We start from the raw sequence: 19168 nt of genomic DNA on the forward strand, positions 1-19168 counted from the left end.
GGATTTTCACCTTCGATTGTTGGAGCCAAAACCGGATGAGTTTCAGTAAGCCATGAGCAAGGAGATCTGACGGTCCATATGACGGTGCATTTGGCGAGCAGATGACGGTGGGGTCAACCTCTGCTCAGCCTACTGACACGATGCTCCAAGCCATGATCCGGCAGGGCTTTCCCATGTCTTGAGCACGCCAGGCCTTTTTTTGTAAAATTACGGGCGGTCTAGGGCTGACTGGTGGACGTAATCTGTATTTTTGCGACAGTGGCTGCGTGTCCTTGATCGAGTGCCGACGGACACGGATATCGACAATAGGGCAGACTTGAGAAACAAAACTGGGTGGTGGGAAAGTCAAAATGCGGTGGGCATGTCTGTCTTGCTCGACTGCAAGACCGGCGACATTGCAGCAGATGGATCCAACTAGACGTCTTTGTGCATCTTGGGCGTCAGGTCGGCGGTTACAGCGCAATCGTGGATGGTCGAAACGACCCAGCAACATGTAGTGGGTGCTTGGCTGTTTTTTTTTTTTTTTTGCGTGCAAGGGTCAAGTAAACCCGAGCGGGGACGAGACTGAGACCGAGACATTGACTTCGGAAGCGAGCCGGGGAAGGAGGGCGACTGGAGGGTCTTTGCTAGACCTGGCATCGCATCGCATCGCGTCTATCGTATCGGTCTGGCCCTGCTGCACTAATGACTGGCATCAACATGAAGGTTGGCGTCGACAGCAGACCTGCTGCTCCACGTCTTTGCTGGGTCATGTCTCAGATGACATTGGAGGCCGTTTCCTCGCAGCTATCTCGGATCCGTCTGGCGGGTTCATCCTGCAGCTCGTCGATCACGATTGAAACACATGTTGGGCGCGCTTGTTGAGACGTTGGAGGTCTGGCGCGCTTGGGGGCGGTGACTTGGCTGTAGGATAGTTTTTGTGACAGGCAGGGGCCATCACCGCCAGTCGAAATACAGATGAACGCGTTTTGGATTAAAATCCTATCATGTTTGGAGTAAAGAGATGGATGGATGGATGGAGCATCGCCAAGATCAAGGTCTATCCGTGTAAGGGATGAAGCTGCACGACGCTCCATGGACGCTGAGTGGTCGGGGCCTCAGGCACAGGCAGCTGCAGTGGCCTGAACGGGCAGGCACCTCTGGCTCTGAGCAACAACGGTTACGGGTACGGGAGGTACCGTGAATTGAGAGATGATGGATGCTTCACCAATAATAATCAACTCTGTCTATCCTCGTTATAAGCGTTTGCTGATGTGAATGTATTCGCATACAAAACAAGCATTCTGTTTGGCGTTCAGAGTGAAGTTGTTAGATCCTCTCCAATCTCTCCCCGTCTCCTGTAACCTCTCCCGCTCAAGACAAATCTCGCGGTGCACGCATCCCGTCTGCATGGCCCCCATCTCTTCAACTCCATGAATCCCGGTCAACCATGGAGACTCCGAATAAAAAAAGGCCTCGATGGAACAACGACCGAGTCATTTTACAATTCGTGCGTCTCACCTCCGATCTGTCGCAGCCTCCGTCGGCCGCTCGTGCTTACACCTCAGCCATAGGACTACGACTGCTTCTACGCCCAGGTCTTTGAGAACAGGAACCCGGCGCTCAAGAAGCTACCGGTTGGCGTCAAGCAGAAGAATTGCCTGTCGACATGCAACTACAATGCTCGTGCCCTTGGCCTCAAGAAGCTCATGTCGGTTTCCGAGGCCAAGCGCGTGTGCCCGGAGCTTGTCCTGATGGATGGCGAGGATCTCACGCCATTCCGCGATACGAGCAAAATTCTCTTCAACTATTTCAAGACCTTTTCGTGGAATCACAAGGTTGAGCGCCTTGGGTTTGATGAGGTCTTCATGGGTATGTTGTCCCGTCAGGCTTGCTTAAAATAGGTAGTCTCAACTAAGGCCACGGCCCGCCAGATGTCACAGATATCGTCGAATACAACCTGTTTTGCCTCAACAAGGCATCCCTGGCAAACTCGTTCTTTTGCCTTTCGAAAAAAGATCCGGAGCGGGGCTTTCAGTGCGATCTGACTAGCATCGCGGGCTGTGTCCAGAACACAGCCTCCCCGGACCTTGACACTGAGAGTCCCGCTTACCTGCGCCTCCTCCTGGGCTCGCATCTTGCCCAATTCTTGCGTCTCCAAATAGAAGAGAAATTTGGGTTTACATCAACTTGCGGCATAGCATCCAACAAGATGCTCAGCAAGCTCGTGGGTGGCAAGAATAAGCCCAGGAACCAGACGACGCTGCTGGCCTTGACCCAGGACGAGGCTATCGCATTTCTGGATGACCATAAACTTAGAAAGATACCTGGTCTGGGTTTCAAAACTGTCGAAGTTCTGGGGGGTCATGTGGGTGCTGACATGAGTGAGGCCATCTCAGAAATGCCGGAATTGCGAGACGTGCCCGTAACTGTAGGCCAAGTCCGGCTTCATCCCAACATCTCACCTGGGGCAATAGAGACTCTACTTATGGGCCCTGGTGCCGAAAAGGGCGTAGGATCTAGAATCTGGGGTTTGCTTCACGGTGTCGACCCGACTGAGGTCAAGGAGGCTAGCGACATGCCAAGCCAGATCAGTATCGAGGACACCTATAAAGGCCTGGAAACCATCCCGCAGATTGCAGAAGAGCTCCACAAGCTATCTTTCTCGCTGGTTAGAAGGATGAGGGTGGATCTGCTGGTTCCCGATCAGAACTCTGACGTTCCGGGTTCTCAAAGATGGATTGCTCGGCCAAAGACGCTGCGGCTCTCGGTCAGGTCCTGGGCACAACTACAATCAGCTCAAAGCCACAACTCCGGACGGGTTTCTAGATCGTCACCCCTTCCCAGCTTTGTCTTTGATGTTAAAGATGACATCGACCGCATCGCGGAGCGGCTCGTTTCGGAGGCTCTGCTACCGCTTCTGCGGCGCCTTTCGCCGGAAAAGGGGCATCGGTGGAACTTGCAGATGCTCAATATTTGCGTGGCGAATATGGTGGCTGGTGCGGCGGATGACAAGACGGGAGCAGGCAGGAACATCTCTGCCATGTTTAGGCGTCAGGACGAAGTGCTGAGGCCGTTTCAGGTAATTCCAGATCAGGAGGATAAGGTAGAGGAGCCTGCGAAATCGGAGGACGAGTGTGACGATGGCGATGAGGAGGTGACGGGTTGGAGCATGGAGGAGAATGTTTCATGTCCTATCTGTGGGCATGCGATCCCCCCGTTTGCTGTAGCGGCGCACCAGAGATACCACGAAATGGGAGAAGAATGAAGTTGTCGTGACTTTGTACCATGTGTCCGGTATGCCGCATGGCCATGACAAGGACCAGCCAACATCCTGTGCGCACTCGTTCGACCGAATCAGATCGAGACTGATGACAGGCACGTCAAGATAGGATGCCGGCCTTTTTCTTTCTCTTGGGCAACGGCAGGCGAGTCGATTCGATTCGGGGGCAGGCCCTCTTCCGTCTGGCGTCGTGCTCACCGATGCTTCTACCGAAATTTGGTTACACAGCACCATGTTTGATGGGGTGAGCTGGCACCTCGACTTTCTCACGACGTACGGAAAACAAGACCGAAGCCCCCTGCGTCACTAATGGGCGTCGTGGTGCTATGGGGGTTTGGGTCGAGCTGAGTGTTGAGGGGGCTCGTAGTTGAGATTCGAGCTTGAGCAATGCCACTTAGAGCTATATAAAAGCCTATTGGTATTTACTATTTATTTCAAAGGCCTATACCATCTTCTTTCTCCCTCGCTTAGCCAATGGACGAACTGAACAAGCTCCGTTCCCTAGTCGCACAAGTTGCGGAGATGCAAGCCCCCCTATCTCGCCACTTGCTTGTCGGTAGACTAGTCAAAGAACCGTGACGAGTACTGATAAACTTGAATGAAACCATGAACAGACATTGTAGCAAACAAATTTACGCTCTGAGTTTCACTGGCGGAGAGAGTTGGGCGCAAGTGACTCGGCCTTTGATGACTCTGGCCCGCAATGCTCTCTTACACTCACAGATCAAAGCATCCATTGAATGAATGACGACCTTGGATGCATCGTACCTTGTGAAACTCCCTTATCCACGTTTGCCCCGTAGAGAGCAGCAAAAAGAGTGCCAGAGAGCCGGCAGCATCATGTGGTCACATCCGGCAGCCAGCTGGCGGCACTGGCACTGGCACTGGCAGACAGCCGGCAACGCAACGCAACGCCAGCCCCAGCCAAGGAAAGGACCAGAGAGCTGGTGAAGCATCGAGGTGCACCGCATCGCCCGATATTCTCTCCTCTTCCACTCACCTCGTCTCCCTCCTTCCGATCCTTCCCTTCACCTGTCACTCGCGGCTTCTGGCATACCCAACCAGATATTGGGGCAACCACCCACCCACCACCATCGCATCGCACATTCCATCGTTTGATGTGCGGTCGTACCTGCCTTTGCATCTGCCTGCTTTACTCTCTACCTTCTCCCTATTCTCTCTTCTCCTTCTCTTTATTCTCCCTTGCACCTTCTGTTTATCGGCGAGTCCGTTGCTTCCTTCCTGTTTGTGTTCTTCCCCATTGTCTCCTTCTTTCATTCACGGGTACTCATTCATCCCAACAGAGAGCGAGCCTCTCCTCCTTGTTTACGTCTTCTGTCAGACCCTCTTCAATCTCGTGAATGAGATGACTTCTATTGGCAGCAACTCGATTTGCAGGAGAAAGAAGTACTGGCCGGTTTTCATCTGATGATGCAGCTTCTGCTTCTCCCTGGACTTCCAAAGCTCGACCTTTAGCAACTTGTTCGCCCTTGGTCATCGAGATTCCCGCGATAACATCATCTTGATCACCCTGAGTCTTTCCGTTATCTGCCTACAAGATTTCACAGACGATCGGTCATCTTCATCAGTTCAGGCTCTCGCATCTCCTATCTTCGTTCAGCACTACACCAACTCTCGCACGACGGCGGCATCATGGGTCGAGGTGGTCGAGGAAGTCCGGCTCCTCGCCGTCCGGTTGACTTGACCGGAGCTATCTCGCCTGTTGAGAGAAACGATTTGGTTACACTGATCAATGCTATAACCGAGAAGCTTCACAACGACATCAGCATCATCTTCGACTCTCCTCCTGTTACCCCTGTTCTTGGGGATCAGGACATTGGCAATCACCAATTGTTGGCCCTGTCACTGCACAACACAAAGGAAAATGCCAACCCCAAGCTTTCGTCCCAAGTCAAGAGAGCAACACAGATGCCTCTGCCAAGTTCCAAGGTGGCTGAGTCTGGAGAGAAGGGGGATACAGGGGAGATCACACCTCAACTCAGGGAGCTCAAGAAAGAGGCACTCCTCTTCTACCGCAAGTGGCAGACGATCGCTATGCAGCGTTTCCGGGACTTGAGTGTCATGGAGGCCAATGCTCCTCAAACTAATATTCGTGGGCGTGGGCGTGGCAGTACTCGAGGTGTAAGAGGTGGTCGCGCTGGCCGCGGTGGTAGAGGCGGCCGTGGAGGGCTTACAGTGACAACTGGTAAGTCGGAAAATGAAACTACTGGTTCGTATACATTCTAATAGTCCTTGTTCCCAACAATGCTTCTAAGTATTGGAATCTAACATGTGCTAGGCCCTCTCAAGACCCCCTCAAACCACATCGACCGTGACCTATCCCGTCGATTCCCACCAATCCCGACCTCGCTCTGGACACTTCCCGTTGAGAAACGAAAGCTGTTGCTTCATATATCGCTTCTTATGGTACTTTCACTCCAAGAGTACAGCGCCTACGCCCGTCTTCTTCTTCTCAACCTCACTTCCTCTCTGAACCTTCCGCTGAAGTTCCTTCAGGAGGAAGAAAAACGCATTGCGCAGGGATTGAGTCAACTTGCTGTCGACGTGGCCGCCGAGCAGGCCACTGAGCAAAAGCAAGATGAGAACAAGCCTGTTGGGAAAACCAAGGCGCGTTTGGCTTCTATGACCGGTCCCTTTCGACTCGGAGCGCAGCTCATTGCTGCAGGCATTGGAACCACCCACGGGGGTCATGGACTAAGACTGCCTGCGGCTGCGGGCTTGTTGGGGCCCATGTCTGACAATGGCATTGCTGCAGGCTCGCTGTTTGGGATCTATGGAACGAGACCGACTAGCAAGATGATTGAGTCCTTCTCTCGTGAGATCCAGGACTTTGGCATTGTTCCCATCCGAGGTACTCCCCAGGAGGACTATGTGGACGCCAAAGCCATCCCAGCCAAGAGTCGACGACTCCGAGTGATTATTGCTGTAAACGGTTGGGTCACCGAGAAAGAAGACATTGCTCGACCTTGGAAGTACCTCGGCGATCATGCAGAGGTGTACGTCCTGCGGTGGGAAATGAGTGCTCTTCAGAGTCTGGGAGGCGCGCTCGAGACTGTTGTCCGAAGCTCAGCGTGGGCAGTAGCAAAGAAGGCCGTCACTTCGCGGACCAGTAAGTCATAGCCTCAGAAGTACGATCAAGCCGGTCCTAACATTGCTATAGTCTTCACGAGTCTCATCGAAGCGTCTTGGCCTGCAGAGCTTATGAAAGTCAGCAAGATAATCGACAACCCCTGGAGCATCGGGATGGTTCGCGCTGAAAAGGCCGGTGTGGTGCTTGCAGACGCCATCATGCGCAGCAAGATCCAAGGTGATCGCACCGTCTCTCTGATGGGTTACAGTCTGGCGGCTCGGGCCATCTATGTCTGTCTGATGGTTCTAGCTGAACGCCGTCAGTTTGGTATCGTCGATTCGGTCGTGTTGATGGGCACGCCGGCACCCTCCGAGAGCCGAGTTTGGTTGACGCTGAAGAGCGTCGTCTCTGGCCGCCTGGTCAATGTCTACTCGGAGAGTGACTATCTTCTTGGCTTTTTGTATCGCACTTCGAACATCCACTTTGGTGTGGCAGGCCTTCAGCAAATCCAGGGCGCGGATGGTGTTGAGAACCACAATGTTAGTGACCTTGTGAAGGGACACTTGCGCTATTCGACCCTGACTGGCAAAATACTCAAGGATATTGGCTGGGAGGACTTGAGCATGGACGCCTAGAAGGCGGACAAGCCACGCAGAACCGCTTAGAATGAGGGAGGCACTGGCCGGCATGCGAGGTCCCAACGGGGAGGTATCATTGCTCAGGGGTAGGCAGTTGAGGGGGAGAGAATAGCCTTTCAGTTTGATGCGAGGATGAAGTTTTGTGTAAGATTAACAGTTAGCCAGGACATTCTAGGTATGCGTCCGTATGGCTCAAGCACAGATATAAACGTCTTATGTAAAAACTAGTCCAGCCCAGCCCAGAGTGCACAGCACCACCGTCCCCCCGCTCCCTGTATGCTCGCTCATGCTGATCGATACCGTATGCTCACTCCAGTGTATGCCTCTCTCCCCTCTCCTCTGTATGCTCCAGACAAGAAATGCGAACCAAGCAAGGCTTCGGGCCAGATTGAAACAGCCCGGGGAATCCAAAACACGTGTCTATCGGGGGCGTAATGTCCTCTTTTTTTTCTCTTTCTTCTTTGCTCTGCTCCATCTTCCTTCGAACAGGCTCACCCTTCAATCTACCTCTTTCCTTGGGTGGCTTCTGTTTGTTGTCCCTTCTCGTCGACATCCTTTCCCTTCGATCTTGTCGACTCCATCTTGTGGCCGGCTAGCTATACACCACTTTTCGTTGCTGAGGTGGTCGTCATCCTAAATTACAAACGTGGTATCGTACATGGTGATTTCTCCCTATTTTCCACTCTTCATCTTTGTCATTGGATCACCCCCCCTTAAGGCTACCTTTGAGCGAAAAAGGGGGGGTGTCACACCATTATGTGTATGGGTTTCAGCATCACCGACGGAAGGGGGCTGCTGGTTGGATGGTCAGCTCCGAGCTCCCCGGCTCTTTGCTTCCCTCACTAAAAGAAATGTTCTCCTGTCGCACATTCTATGTCTCAAGTTGGAGGGGTGGTGCCAAGCATGCTGGGAACCTGCTTTCGGATCAGGCCACGGGCACCTCGTGGCTCGACACGGGGCATGCCCTGGATGGAACGGGGTTCCCGCATCAGAGACCGGTCGAGGCGGGCGGGAATACGAGTCACCACAGATCGGTACTCGCCCGGGAAGTTGCCCTTGGGTAGCGGTACTGAGGCTGTCCGCCAAATGTGGTCGGATGTGTCGCCAAGGAACTGCGGCACCTTGCCGCCGCGGTTTGGAGGAGCAAAGCTGCCGGCGTGCAGGGAGGCACCGTGAGAGGCACGGATGGTGGAGAGACGGGAGAGACCTGTCGACAGACCGGTCCGGCCTCGGGCCCTCTTGGCCATGATGATTTCGTCAAACAGACGGATCGCCGATGCATTGGCGGGGTGGATCTCTCGGTCGTGAATAAACTCGTTGAAGCCTTTTTAGTTCCAGATTAGCATCAGACCGTCCAAAGGCTAAACAGATGTGATGTGACGTGACTTGACTTACACTGTGTTTCTCGCATCATGACCGCGTAGTCGTGCTGCTCGTACGGGAGACTCTTCATGAAACCCTCCATATCAAAGGCGTACAGCTGGCCATTGCTCTTTTGCTGACGCGAAGGCCGACCAAGATATTTGCGATATGTGTACAACAAACTCGCCTGGCAGCGGACAAACGCCGCCCGGACGCGGTCTGCGTGGAAGGCGTCGGGACAGACAAGGGAGACGTGGCCGAGGCATCTGCCATGGGAAAAGGTCTTGCAGGCGCTGCACATGTAGATGCCATCTCCCTCGGCGTGCTCGTTGCAGATGGTACAGATGGACGTGTTATCCCTGGGGATCCAGTTGAAGCAGTGGCCCTCAACCCAGACAGTTGTCTCCGTGTTCCGCACAGGCTGGATCTGCATGCTGGGCATGATGGTTGACGCGGCCAGCGTCGACTGTGCGTAGGTTGAGGGAGCATAGCCGCCGCCGCCGTAGCCACCTCCGCCGTATCCGCCTCCATAACCTCCTCCAAGCGATGTCTGGGAGTCCACAGAGATGGCCGAGATGGACAGGTTGGCCTGGTGGCCATTGAGGAACGGGAGGCTCGGTTTGTGGAACGGCTGGTGCTTATCCAGGCCAAACGACGAGCTGCGTCGCATCTTCTCTTCTCCGAAATGCCCTGATCGCTTCTCTCGGAGTGTGGCTGCAAGTGCAAACCCGGAGTCGCTTCGGGACACTGGAGTTGAAGGCATGGGAGGGAATGTCATCGAGACCGGAGACACCGAGGACTGCGGGCTGGTCTTGCCAGACTTGCTAGTGCTGGGTCTGTCTGATCTGCCATTTTCCACCAAGGCGGTAGCGAAAGCATTGAAGACTGGCGGCTGCATCTCGTTTGCCGGATCCGCCTCTCCAAAGCCCGAAGAATTCTGTGACACCCACTTGCCCAGGGTGCTCTTGGAAGTTGGTGACCTGAAGAGGGCGCCGTTCTCGCTGGAGAATGCATCGTAGGGGAATGACTCCATGGCATATGGAGGAGGTCCTGTCGTGACACCATATCGAAGCTTGTGTGGCGCCGCAACCTGCAGCAGGGACATGAGTTTCCTGCGGGCTTGACGTGGGAGGCGGACCGGCTGCGAGGTGGCATCAATGGTATCCTTGTCCAGGTCGACCAGAACATAGTCATCCTCGGGCAGCTCGATCTTGTCGTATCGTCGCTCAATGCCTACAATATAGGGGCAAGGCGCCTCGAGGGCCGACAAGAGTCGTGCGGGAAGAACAGGGATGAAGATGCTCGACCACTTGAGTGGATAGAGCAGATTAGCCAAGGCATGGCATGCAAGGTGCAGCATGCTCGTGTGAGACGAGAGAAAGATGATGCGAGATTCCGACATGGCGTACTCGAACAGCGCAACAATGTTCTCCAGCGACAGACACCTGAACAGGGCATAGAGATCAATGGTTCGTGAGCCCGGGAGCTCGTTCTCGGCCTCCTTTCGAGCATAGAGCCGTAGCTCGCGAACACCCAGCTCGACCTGGGTCTTGGATCCCAGGGGGTTGAACGCCTCGGTGCACAGGTTGACAACGTACCGCTCCAGGGGCTGCCAGCGCCCAACCTTGGGCGAGCTCGGGGGTATTCTCAGCACACCGCCGTCTGTCATGGGCGTGACAATTGCCTTGAGCCATTCCTTCCAGAACGACATGTTGGCCGGGTCTCGTCCCAGAATACCGTAAGCACGAGGTGTCCAGAGTCCGCTCTCGCCGGTGGTGAGGCCCTCAATCTTGGATGCAGCACCATGTCTCAGGGGCCGAAGCATATCCGTCATGAGGGTGATCTTTTCCTCCACCGTGCTAATCTCGTCTTCGAGCCTCTCACGGGCCGGAGAGCCTGATGGGATCGTGGGCAGCTTGGCGAGAAGCTGCGAGAGGTGTGTCCGCTCACCAGCCAATCGAACTCCCAGGCTCGCCGCCAGCTCTCGCTCCTCTTCAGACATGTGGCTCTGTCGCCATTCCTCGCACCTTTGTTCCACCTCCTCGGCGACGTCGGCGGTCAGAGCAGTCCAGATGATGATGGTAATACCGTACAGCTTGCTGTTATCGTCAGAGGTCATGGTGAAGCCGTGCCATGTCGACCGTGGCCGATCATCCGAGGACACAATCTGAATGTCGTTGGGAAAGGCAAACATCGGCACGTAGTCGGGGAACTTTCCACGCCTGGAAATCTCATCTACAGCCTCCTGGGGGGGATATCGGTCAAGTAGAACCGGCTCATACCGTCGCTTGAGGGGGTGCATATCAGGATCGGTGTTGAGGGGCTCGGGCGGCGGAATCACGGAATTGTAGTTGCTGAGACGCTTTGCAGTACGGATCGAGGCTGCATCTGCAAGTTAGCTAGAGTCACCATATCAAGGATGGGGCGCACAAACAGGAGCGCCGAGAAGATGTAAAAGACGAACCTGCTCGGCTTGCACTCGCTCTGGTGCTGGGCTGCTTGCGCAAGCTGTTCATGTCCCTAAAACTCATCTTGCGGCGGATGCTACCCTTAATGCTTCTGAGAGGACTCAGTCTGCCGCTATCGCTCTCCTCCGCCTTGATCCGCTCGGCTCTAGGGTTCACCATCGGTGCCCGAGCTTGGACTTTTGCGCCAGCACTGAAGGTTAGATCCTCGAGAAAAACCTCGCGCTCGGCTGCAAATTTGACAAGGGCCTTATCAAAATCAAAGTCGCCCATGAGCATGGTGCCCTCGCCCAGGATACCGCTGGGGGTACCGGTGGAATTGGCCCCTCCATTGGTGGCACCGAAGTTGGGGGGATTCACAGGGCGAATAGTGGCGCTGCTGCGGTTGCTCTTGGTGTTGCCGTCGTTCTCCTCGAGTGTGTGCACCGAGAATCGGTCGGTGAGAGATATCCTGGAGAGTCGGTTGGAGGAACTGTGGCGCGAGTGTCGTGCGTTGGCCTTGGCCTGGGAGCCGTTGGCAAAATCGTCTTCGGGCTCGCCATCTTCGGCGATGGTGGACTCGACAGGAACGACGGGGACGATTGGCTGCGACGCGGGGTCGTGGATGGACACCGACTCTACGCCGGCGATCCAGAAATAGTCGGCGAGAGGGGTCGAAGAGTTCTCCATGACATGTCAATTGTCGCTATTAGGCCGCAAATGGGCAAGGTTGGAGTAATCGGGGGTCGTGAGGGCGGAGAGCGGCGAGGGAGCAGTCGTCGACTATGCTGCTCGTCTCGCTCTGGTTGTGGTGTGAAGAGGTCCGCGATCAACAAATTTCAGGTTGCTGGGGTTTCGGTTAGGCCATGGACGACAAGACCAGCGAAAGACGGATTATCGAGCGAGGGCGGCAGCGGCGGCGGCAGGCGGTAAATTCAAGCTTGAGCGACTTACTCTAGGCGACAGGAAGCTCTATGCTAAGTCTGGCTGGCAGAAAGGACTCGACTCGACGTGGACGAGGAGGGGGCCGAGGTCGAGAAACTGGCGAGGTGAGCCAGTCGCCCAGCGCCGTTCGTTCGTTCGTGAGCGAGCCAAAAGTTGGGTCTGGATCGGCGGGTTCAGGTTCGAATGATGCAACCCAAACAACAGCCCCAGTGAGAATAGGGCAAGACACGATAACACCGGGAATCCGAGCCGAGTGAATAGGGAAAGGAAAAGAAGAAAGAAAGAAAAAAAGAGAAGTTGATGATGATGGGAGAATGAGATGAGCCCGGGCGGATAGAACAGGAGAGAGAGCGAGAGAGACGACGAGGATTTGGCGTCGATCCGTCCGTCAGTGCCAGTGCTGGCTGGTGCTTGGTACCTGCCTGGTACTGGTTATAGGTACCTACTGCCTGAGCTCGACCCGGACGAGGCCTGGGACGTGGACGCCCGTGGATAGCAGATGGATGGGTACGGGGTACTTGGTGGCAGCGGTATCCGATACATCCACATCCACGTCCAATCCACCCAGGGCGAACAAGCAAGCCTGGGCCATCAGAAAAGCGACCGGGGTGTCTGACGCAGGGTGCCTTCTTTAGTCGTAAAATGGCGGATTGTAGGGTCCAGTTCCGTCACCTCTTGGACGCCTTCGGCCTCTGGGGCTGGAGCGACGGCAGCCCGGGCATTTGGGCGACTGATAGTCCAGGGGCTTCCCGGGAGGGCTTCTAGGGGCAACCACTCACCAAGAGCGTCGATACCAAGTAGGGTTGCAGTGTAGGGGACCGATTTTAGGGGACCGCTGAGAAATGCGCCTGGCACCAGTCCATTGAGGGCGTGATATCCTCCTGGACTCAGCTCCCATCACCCACCATCCATCATCAGTTAGGGCCAACCACTGATGAGACTCACCGCTGGGTTCGGGCTCTGGGCACCACCACCACCACCACCCACCACCACCACACCTAAACACAACGCATACCTGGCAAGGGGCCAATGCCTTTACACCATCTGCATCCGAGTCAGCAACAATGACCGTCTCGTTCCCGTCGCCGTAACCCTGAATGAAATGGTACAGTGTCGGAATGTATCCGTGCCTTTTCTGACGGTTTGATATCCGTTGGCGGCCGCAACCAAGAAAATGGGCGTCGATCTTCAGAAACACGCCGTCCCTACGCACCTTTCGATGATGCATGCATCCAGTCCAGATCTGCCCATCCAAACAGTGCAGCACTTCCGCTTACCAACAACGTACAGTACCGACCGTCCTGCGGTACAGTGCCGCCTGCGCCCGGCATCAGGTACCCCCCCAACCAGCCCGATCCAGGTACCATCAGCCTCAGGGGGTCAAGCAAGCAAACCTTCGCGCCAGCGGCTCCACGGGCCATGATGGATTTCTGTGGTGCTCCGTTGGTGCATGCATTGGTTCTCATGGCCGGGGTCAGTCGTGTACCATGGCTTGTATCTATCGTGTGGGCGCTTCTCCCCCACCAACCCGTTCAGTTCGAGGTACCTGCAGAGTCGCGCGTTTATCGTGCGGCAGAGGAGGTACCTCATTCTGTCTCGTCCCAGTCTGACCTCCATGTCTTGTCTTTCCCCCATGGACGAGTCCCACTTGGTCTCCGTCTCGGCTCCATCAGCTAAGGCAAAGGTGCTCCGTGAGCTGAGCGAGGTGAGCCAACATAGCCAGAGCTCATGACGAAGTTGGTTGGGTGATGGAGTTGGTTGGCCGTTGGCCATGGACATATAAGCCCCAAGTTTGACCCTCCGAGATATGCTTGATCCTGAACATGATGAGGAGACCATGCAACGGATACTACTCTGCGGATGATATGAGCGTCAACCGCTAATGGGTGCACCTGCGACTGCTTCCGCCTGCTTCTACTTCTGCATCAGTGACACTAGGATCATGCATGCTTTGGGCAGTAACTCGGCGAGACGGCACCCATCACAGCTCGATGGCTCTCTCAACCGATGAGTTGTCCGTCCTAGGCTATGACTCCCTCGCGCCCGATGCGGCCCTGCTTGGATTCTGGCCAGCCAGCACAAAAATAGGTGTGGTGTGGTGCGCTGTCGTTTTGAGGCAAAGCCACACAACACAGCACACAGGTTTGCTTGTGGTTCCGGATCACTGATGAGAAACTCCTTGCCTGGGATCCAATAAGTGATTAGTCGGCCGACAGCACTACGATGCAGTTGTGGTTGCAGCGCCGGGTGCAGTAGCAGAATCAGGAGCTCGTACAGGGCCCACATTTCCGGGTCCGGGCCCGGGATTGAGTCCCAGTTGCTGCTCCCGTTGCAGGCAGGCAGATCTGAAGGGGAGGAAAAGGGCAGGCAATATCACCCCGGAGTCACGGCTTGCGCGACGACTGATGCGGTGCAGTGCAGTGCAGTATTGAATAAGGCGTCATTTGTGCTCCTTTGGGAAATACAACAAGAAATGGATGCATGATTATGAGCCGGATGCTGAAACCCGGGGTGGAAGATGTGCAGTGACTGTTGTTGAACCAAGAAGTCTGGACAGGCCCTGTTCGGCCTGTCCAACGCTCCTTCCTACCTGCCTAGGAAATCGACTTCCCAATAAAAACCCGATTGGAGCTGGCTGAGCGCCTCGGCCGGCTAAGTGCGCAGGTGGGCACTCAAGGCGCTCCTTCCCCCATCTCAATCCCACCCTCACCGTTCTTGTGCAGATGGGCCTGCAGAACGACGCCCCAAACGCTCCGTCAACATCAAGACTGCCAGTGTGTGTGTCTGGCTGGCTGTGGATTTGCAGCAACTTGCATGATCGTCTTTCCCTCTTTCGCTTCTGCAATATTTGCTTTTCTTTCTTACTGCTGTGCCTTCGCTTCCTCCCTCCATTTCGCCTCCTTTTTCGCTTTTTTTCTTCTTCCTTGCTTCTTCTTTGGAACAAACTGTTAAAGGCAGCTGGGCCTACGTCAGTCCTAGTCTAACGAGGCTAACAGCCGACCCCCAACCTAGCGCGGTGGGTTGACGATGGCGTCCTTTTTCATAGCGCCCCTCGGCTCTCTGGCTCCCTCTTCGCAATGACAGAGATGAGCCAGCCAGCCAGCCAGCCAGCCAAAAGCAGAGAAAAGAAGTGAAAGTACACGGTACTTGGGCTTCATCCCGTGGACGTGAGGCAGTAACTCCCATGTTAGCTTCATCTGCTAAGCAAGGATAAAGATGAACTGAATTGGATTGGGCTTTCTGCACGTGCGTGGGCAACCATGACTGACATCCATCTCAAATCCCTGATCGACGTGAAGTTGCACGGGGGAGGCAGGTACATCGTGGGATAGTCGCCCTCGAGGGACCCAAAGTCGATAAAACCCTGCAGATCACTTCGAGTTCGGGCATCTCCTGCCTCTTACACGACGCCTGCTTGAGGCACAGCGATGATTGGCCAGTCTTGTATGATACCGATTTACAGAGCGGTGCTGAACTTCTTTGTCCACGGAGCATCCATGGACCGGACCTCAACTCTTGTTGCATCCGATGTTGCTCTTCAATACGAGCCCTTCTCCTTTCTCCCTGACGCCGCCCCTGTTATCTCCCTTCTCCCATAATCCACCTCATGTGCGACCTCGAGCCCGTGAATAAATCAGGCACAGAATCGTTTGAGGGGCCGCCGCCGCCCTCGTCGGTCCTAGTCCAGGGGCTACCTGCACCCAAGACAGCCCAGCCCAAAGAGCGCGCCAACGCCAGGTCGCCCTAAGCAATGCGCCCCTGACGGGCCCTGGTGGGAATACGAAAGCACGAGCCAGGCTCTGATGCAGGTACGGACGACGCCAGAGACGTAGCGCAGCGCAGCGAGGCACACGAGAACGAGACCGACCATCTCCACCCATGGATGGATGATTTGTTTGTGTACATGGTTCATGTTGTCGGCCAATCTGATCCTCTCCTCGGCCTGGCTCCGGTCCAGGAAACAGAAGACAAGAAACAGTATGGATATCGGGGACAGAAACAACAACCTAGGGCCATCAAGACGAGCAACTCCCTTGTCCCGATGCGATGGTTCAGGCGCTCTCTCCCACTGCCATCCCGTCCGTCACCTTGACGCCTCAATTGGCCTTGACCTCGTGGAGCCACAGGCACGCACACACCTCCTATTCATCTTTGGACGCCAGTCGGTAATCGGATTGGCCGCCTACCAAGCGCGCCATGGTGTTGTTTGAAAGATTGGATTGTTTGCCATGGCAGCCAGACCAGACCAGATGGCTGACCGGGCGATACTCTCCAGGCACCAGGTTGAGTGAGCCACGTCTCCCGGTCCTCTATCTAGTGCTGATAAGTCAGTGTATTTTGGACACTGACAACTCATCTTGCACCAAGAGGACCACCACACATGGTCCACCAAGCTGGGTGTCTTGTTGGATCAACCACGTGGTTTTTGTCCCTTGAGCATTCTTTTTGATTCCTTGTGCTTCACCAAAAACTGCTCATCATGCTGCACTGCGCTAATCAAGGCACTCTGTTCGCCCGTCTGGGTAATCATGCTCATGCACGTCTCCGCATGAGGTGCGCTCAAGCACTCTGTTCAACCTCTGTCTACCTGACACAAGACGGCGCGCCTCAAGATCGTGGCTGCGCCCAGTTTCCGATCACGGCAAACCACTATGCATATCTCTGCTCGCTGATCGGCGTCGGATATCCATCGCGTCGTCTTGTTTCAGGTCGCTCTCCACGTTGGACCGTGTGTTACCCTTTGGTTCCCTTCCCTTGCGGGTATCAGAGATCTTAGTGTGAGGCCCTGTTTCGCTTGGTGTTTGCTCACCCTGGTAGATCGCGGCCGCACCGTTGGAGGCGAGTCAGTGCCCTTACGGATATTCCAGTATCCGGCTCTCGAGTTGTGCACTCTCTTGCTCAAGGTTGAAACAATGTGGTCAGCGGAGAGAAGAGGATCTACAGCCAGGCAAACATTGCCTCCCACCATGGCCATGGCCGCCAGAACCCCTGCTCAGTGTTCCTGCTGCATCCCTTTTGGGAAACCCGGTCCAGAGACGTGGGATCAAGCTTGAGACGGGACGCACGACAGGTCGCATAATATCTGTGGTAATATTATTCTATTCTTGGCCACCTATGGAGTAGATAGATTGTTAAGCATGGCATGGCCTTGTCTTCTGCAGTCCCCAGATTCCCATGCTGCTTGCTGCACGCGTCATGGCTTGTCTATTTCGTATCATATCGCCCAATACCAGCAGCCGGTGGTTTGGGACGGCTGACGAGGGTGAACCCAGCAGTGGGCTCACCACTGCCTTCAACTCCCGTCGTCGACGTACCATCCATCCCCAGTTATTCTGGCTCGGCATCAGTCATCCATCCATCCTTTTTATATGCCCATGTACAACTGACAGAAACCCCGAGAGAGACCCTGTCCTTGACAATGTCCTTGACATCCATCGAAACTCGGACCCAAGCAAGACTCACATGTCTCCAAAAAAAGAAAGAGAGAGCACCCCATGTCTCGCACCAACTGACCTTGGTGAACCCTGTGTCCACTCCCCCATCTCTCGGCCGTGACGTGACCCCTGCCGTTTCCTTTCCCTTGTCTTCCCTGCCCGAGCCTCGAGTTAAGGTTCGAGACAGTCAATATGCCATTGAGACCGAGTTGTCGGAAACTGGCCGGTGCTCTGCCCTTTACTTTGCATCCTTCAATATCCCTGCGACCTCTCTCTCTCCTAGCGGTTGTGCTATTCTTGTGCCGTGTTGCTGACAGTCCAAGACCTGAATGTCGCAGTGCGTGAACCCGTCTGCGCCGCGGCACAGCTTGCAGGCAGTAGAACAAGATCACGGGATTGTCCTGATGGTTCCAAGTTGAGAGCCCGGGTCAAGGTTTGTCTCTGCCGTGTCGCCCTCACCGTGCCACTCGCGTGCCCAGCTTGCCGGTTGACAGGAATCCTCGGTTCCCCATCTCGCCCCTCCAGCCAATGCCCAGTGACCCAAATATGATCCTCCCGTCTGGTGTCACCTCGACGTCGCCGCCCGACGTCCCGGTGCCGCTGCTGTCCTCCACCACGAAACACACCTGCTCCACCTCGCCCGGGTGCAGCACCGGCTTGGTGCTCCCGCTCGCCTCCCAGTTGCAGTCGCGGTACCGCAACCCGGGCTCTGTGTCCAGCACCACCTTTTCCAGCTGCACCACGTCCTCGCTGCAGTTCTCCAGCTGTGCTTCAAGCGCCCACCGCCGCGGCTGTCCGTCGCCGGCCGCAGCCTTGAGAGGCCCGACCTTTGTACGCACAATCAGTGACGCCTTGCAGATGAACTGATAGAGCTTGCGGAACGTCCTTGTGCGCCCACTCGTCTCAGTCGCCTCGTAGTAACTGACCGTCACCGCCAGGACGTGGTTGCCTTCCTCCTTGAGGTCGAACGAGACGACCCTCTGCAGCGTGCCGCCAGAGTCAAGGTCCGCCTCAGGTTTGTCGGTGGGCGGACCAAGCTCGAGGCGCTGGACGGCACCCAAGCCGGGCGTCTTCATCTCGGCCTCGATGCGCACATCGCGGATGTTCTTAGGTACGTCCGGCAGAAGGTCATTGTTGGCGCAGAGCGTGCAGCTAAACGTCTCACCAACGTATGCCGAGCCAAATGACACGGGAAGGTTGACGATGGGGCTGAGGAGGAACGGTGACGGGTTCGATGTAGTTTCGGAGCGGTAAGCAAGCGATGCCGGGGCTGGGGCTGGCTTGACAGTCGCGCCTATCGAGGAGGGAGGATCGATGGGATACTGAGTGACGAGCGAAGGGCGTGATAGTCTTGAGCAGTGCCGTTGCAGGTTAGACCCGAGGCATTCACATGGAGCCGCGTAAGATAGGCAGGAGCATAGCTCACCGAAGGACCTTGAGGGAGATGGAATGGGGTTCCTTGACGGGATCGTGGGAGGGGTATCGTTGATGGCTCATCTTGCCATGTTGCAGCTCTAAAGCGACTATGGGGACGGCACAGAGTTGTAGTCTCTGCGTGTTCAATGATGGTCTTGTCTTGGTCAAAAGAGGTTGGAGTTGCGATGGTGCTCATGCGACCAGAGGTTGGTCTTATCGATAAGACCTACCCCTCACCAGCCACACTCCTTCAATCATACCGAGCTACATGCGAACAGTCCGAATCGCTTCTCATGAAATCTACAGATTCACTACGAATACTAGAATGATATTAAGCAGATTAACCGTCCTGGGTCGTCATAGTTTGACAACCCCTCAATTGGATCAAGTTGATATGGCCAGGATAGATAGATAGTCTCAACCTGTAATAGTTATTTCAAAAACAATCTTTTGCGACCTACTAGAGAGCAATGCGGTGCGTGCTAGCTTGCACGGCGGCATCCATTCCAAACGACGCGCCGAGACTGTTCCCTAGGTACCGAGCAACTAGAATTCGCATACGAGAACCTGAATCA

The 19168-nt window shown here is 55.2% G+C and overlaps 4 protein-coding genes across 4 annotated transcripts; 2 read left to right on the forward strand and 2 right to left on the reverse strand.

Moving 5' to 3' along the window:
- Positions 1-1429: 1429 nt before the first annotated feature.
- Positions 1430-3247, forward strand: NCS54_00523700 (UmuC domain-containing protein; the record flags this gene model as incomplete). Its single annotated transcript, XM_053150749.1, has 3 exons — positions 1430-1489; positions 1554-1851; positions 1914-3247. 3 exons carry the CDS (start codon positions 1430-1432, stop codon positions 3245-3247), a joined length of 1692 nt encoding a protein of 563 aa, XP_053006724.1.
- A 1668-nt stretch (positions 3248-4915) lies between these two features.
- NCS54_00523800 (Hypothetical protein) lies at positions 4916-6988 on the forward strand (the record flags this gene model as incomplete). The annotated part of the gene is made up of 3 exons (XM_053150750.1): positions 4916-5468; positions 5562-6392; positions 6444-6988. The coding sequence occupies 3 exons, from the start codon at positions 4916-4918 to the stop codon at positions 6986-6988; spliced, it is 1929 nt and encodes a 642-aa protein (XP_053006725.1).
- Positions 6989-7869: 881 nt separating this feature from the next.
- On the reverse strand, positions 7870-11487 carry NCS54_00523900 (Hypothetical protein; the record flags this gene model as incomplete). Its single annotated transcript, XM_053150751.1, has 3 exons — positions 7870-8315; positions 8387-10735; positions 10818-11487. 3 exons carry the CDS (start codon positions 11485-11487, stop codon positions 7870-7872), a joined length of 3465 nt encoding a protein of 1154 aa, XP_053006726.1.
- Positions 11488-17632: 6145 nt separating this feature from the next.
- NCS54_00524000 (Hypothetical protein) lies at positions 17633-18737 on the reverse strand (the record flags this gene model as incomplete). Its single annotated transcript, XM_053150752.1, has 2 exons — positions 18604-18737; positions 17633-18527 (listed from the first exon to the last, which is right to left on the reverse strand). The coding sequence occupies exons 1-2, from the start codon at positions 18672-18674 to the stop codon at positions 17633-17635; spliced, it is 966 nt and encodes a 321-aa protein (XP_053006727.1). The 5' UTR covers positions 18675-18737.
- Between the last annotated feature and the right edge of the window lie 431 nt (positions 18738-19168).

The sequence above is a fragment of the Fusarium falciforme genome, chromosome 4, assembly GCF_026873545.1.
Source record: "Fusarium falciforme chromosome 4, complete sequence".
NCBI classification, from domain to species: domain Eukaryota; kingdom Fungi; phylum Ascomycota; class Sordariomycetes; order Hypocreales; family Nectriaceae; genus Fusarium; species Fusarium falciforme.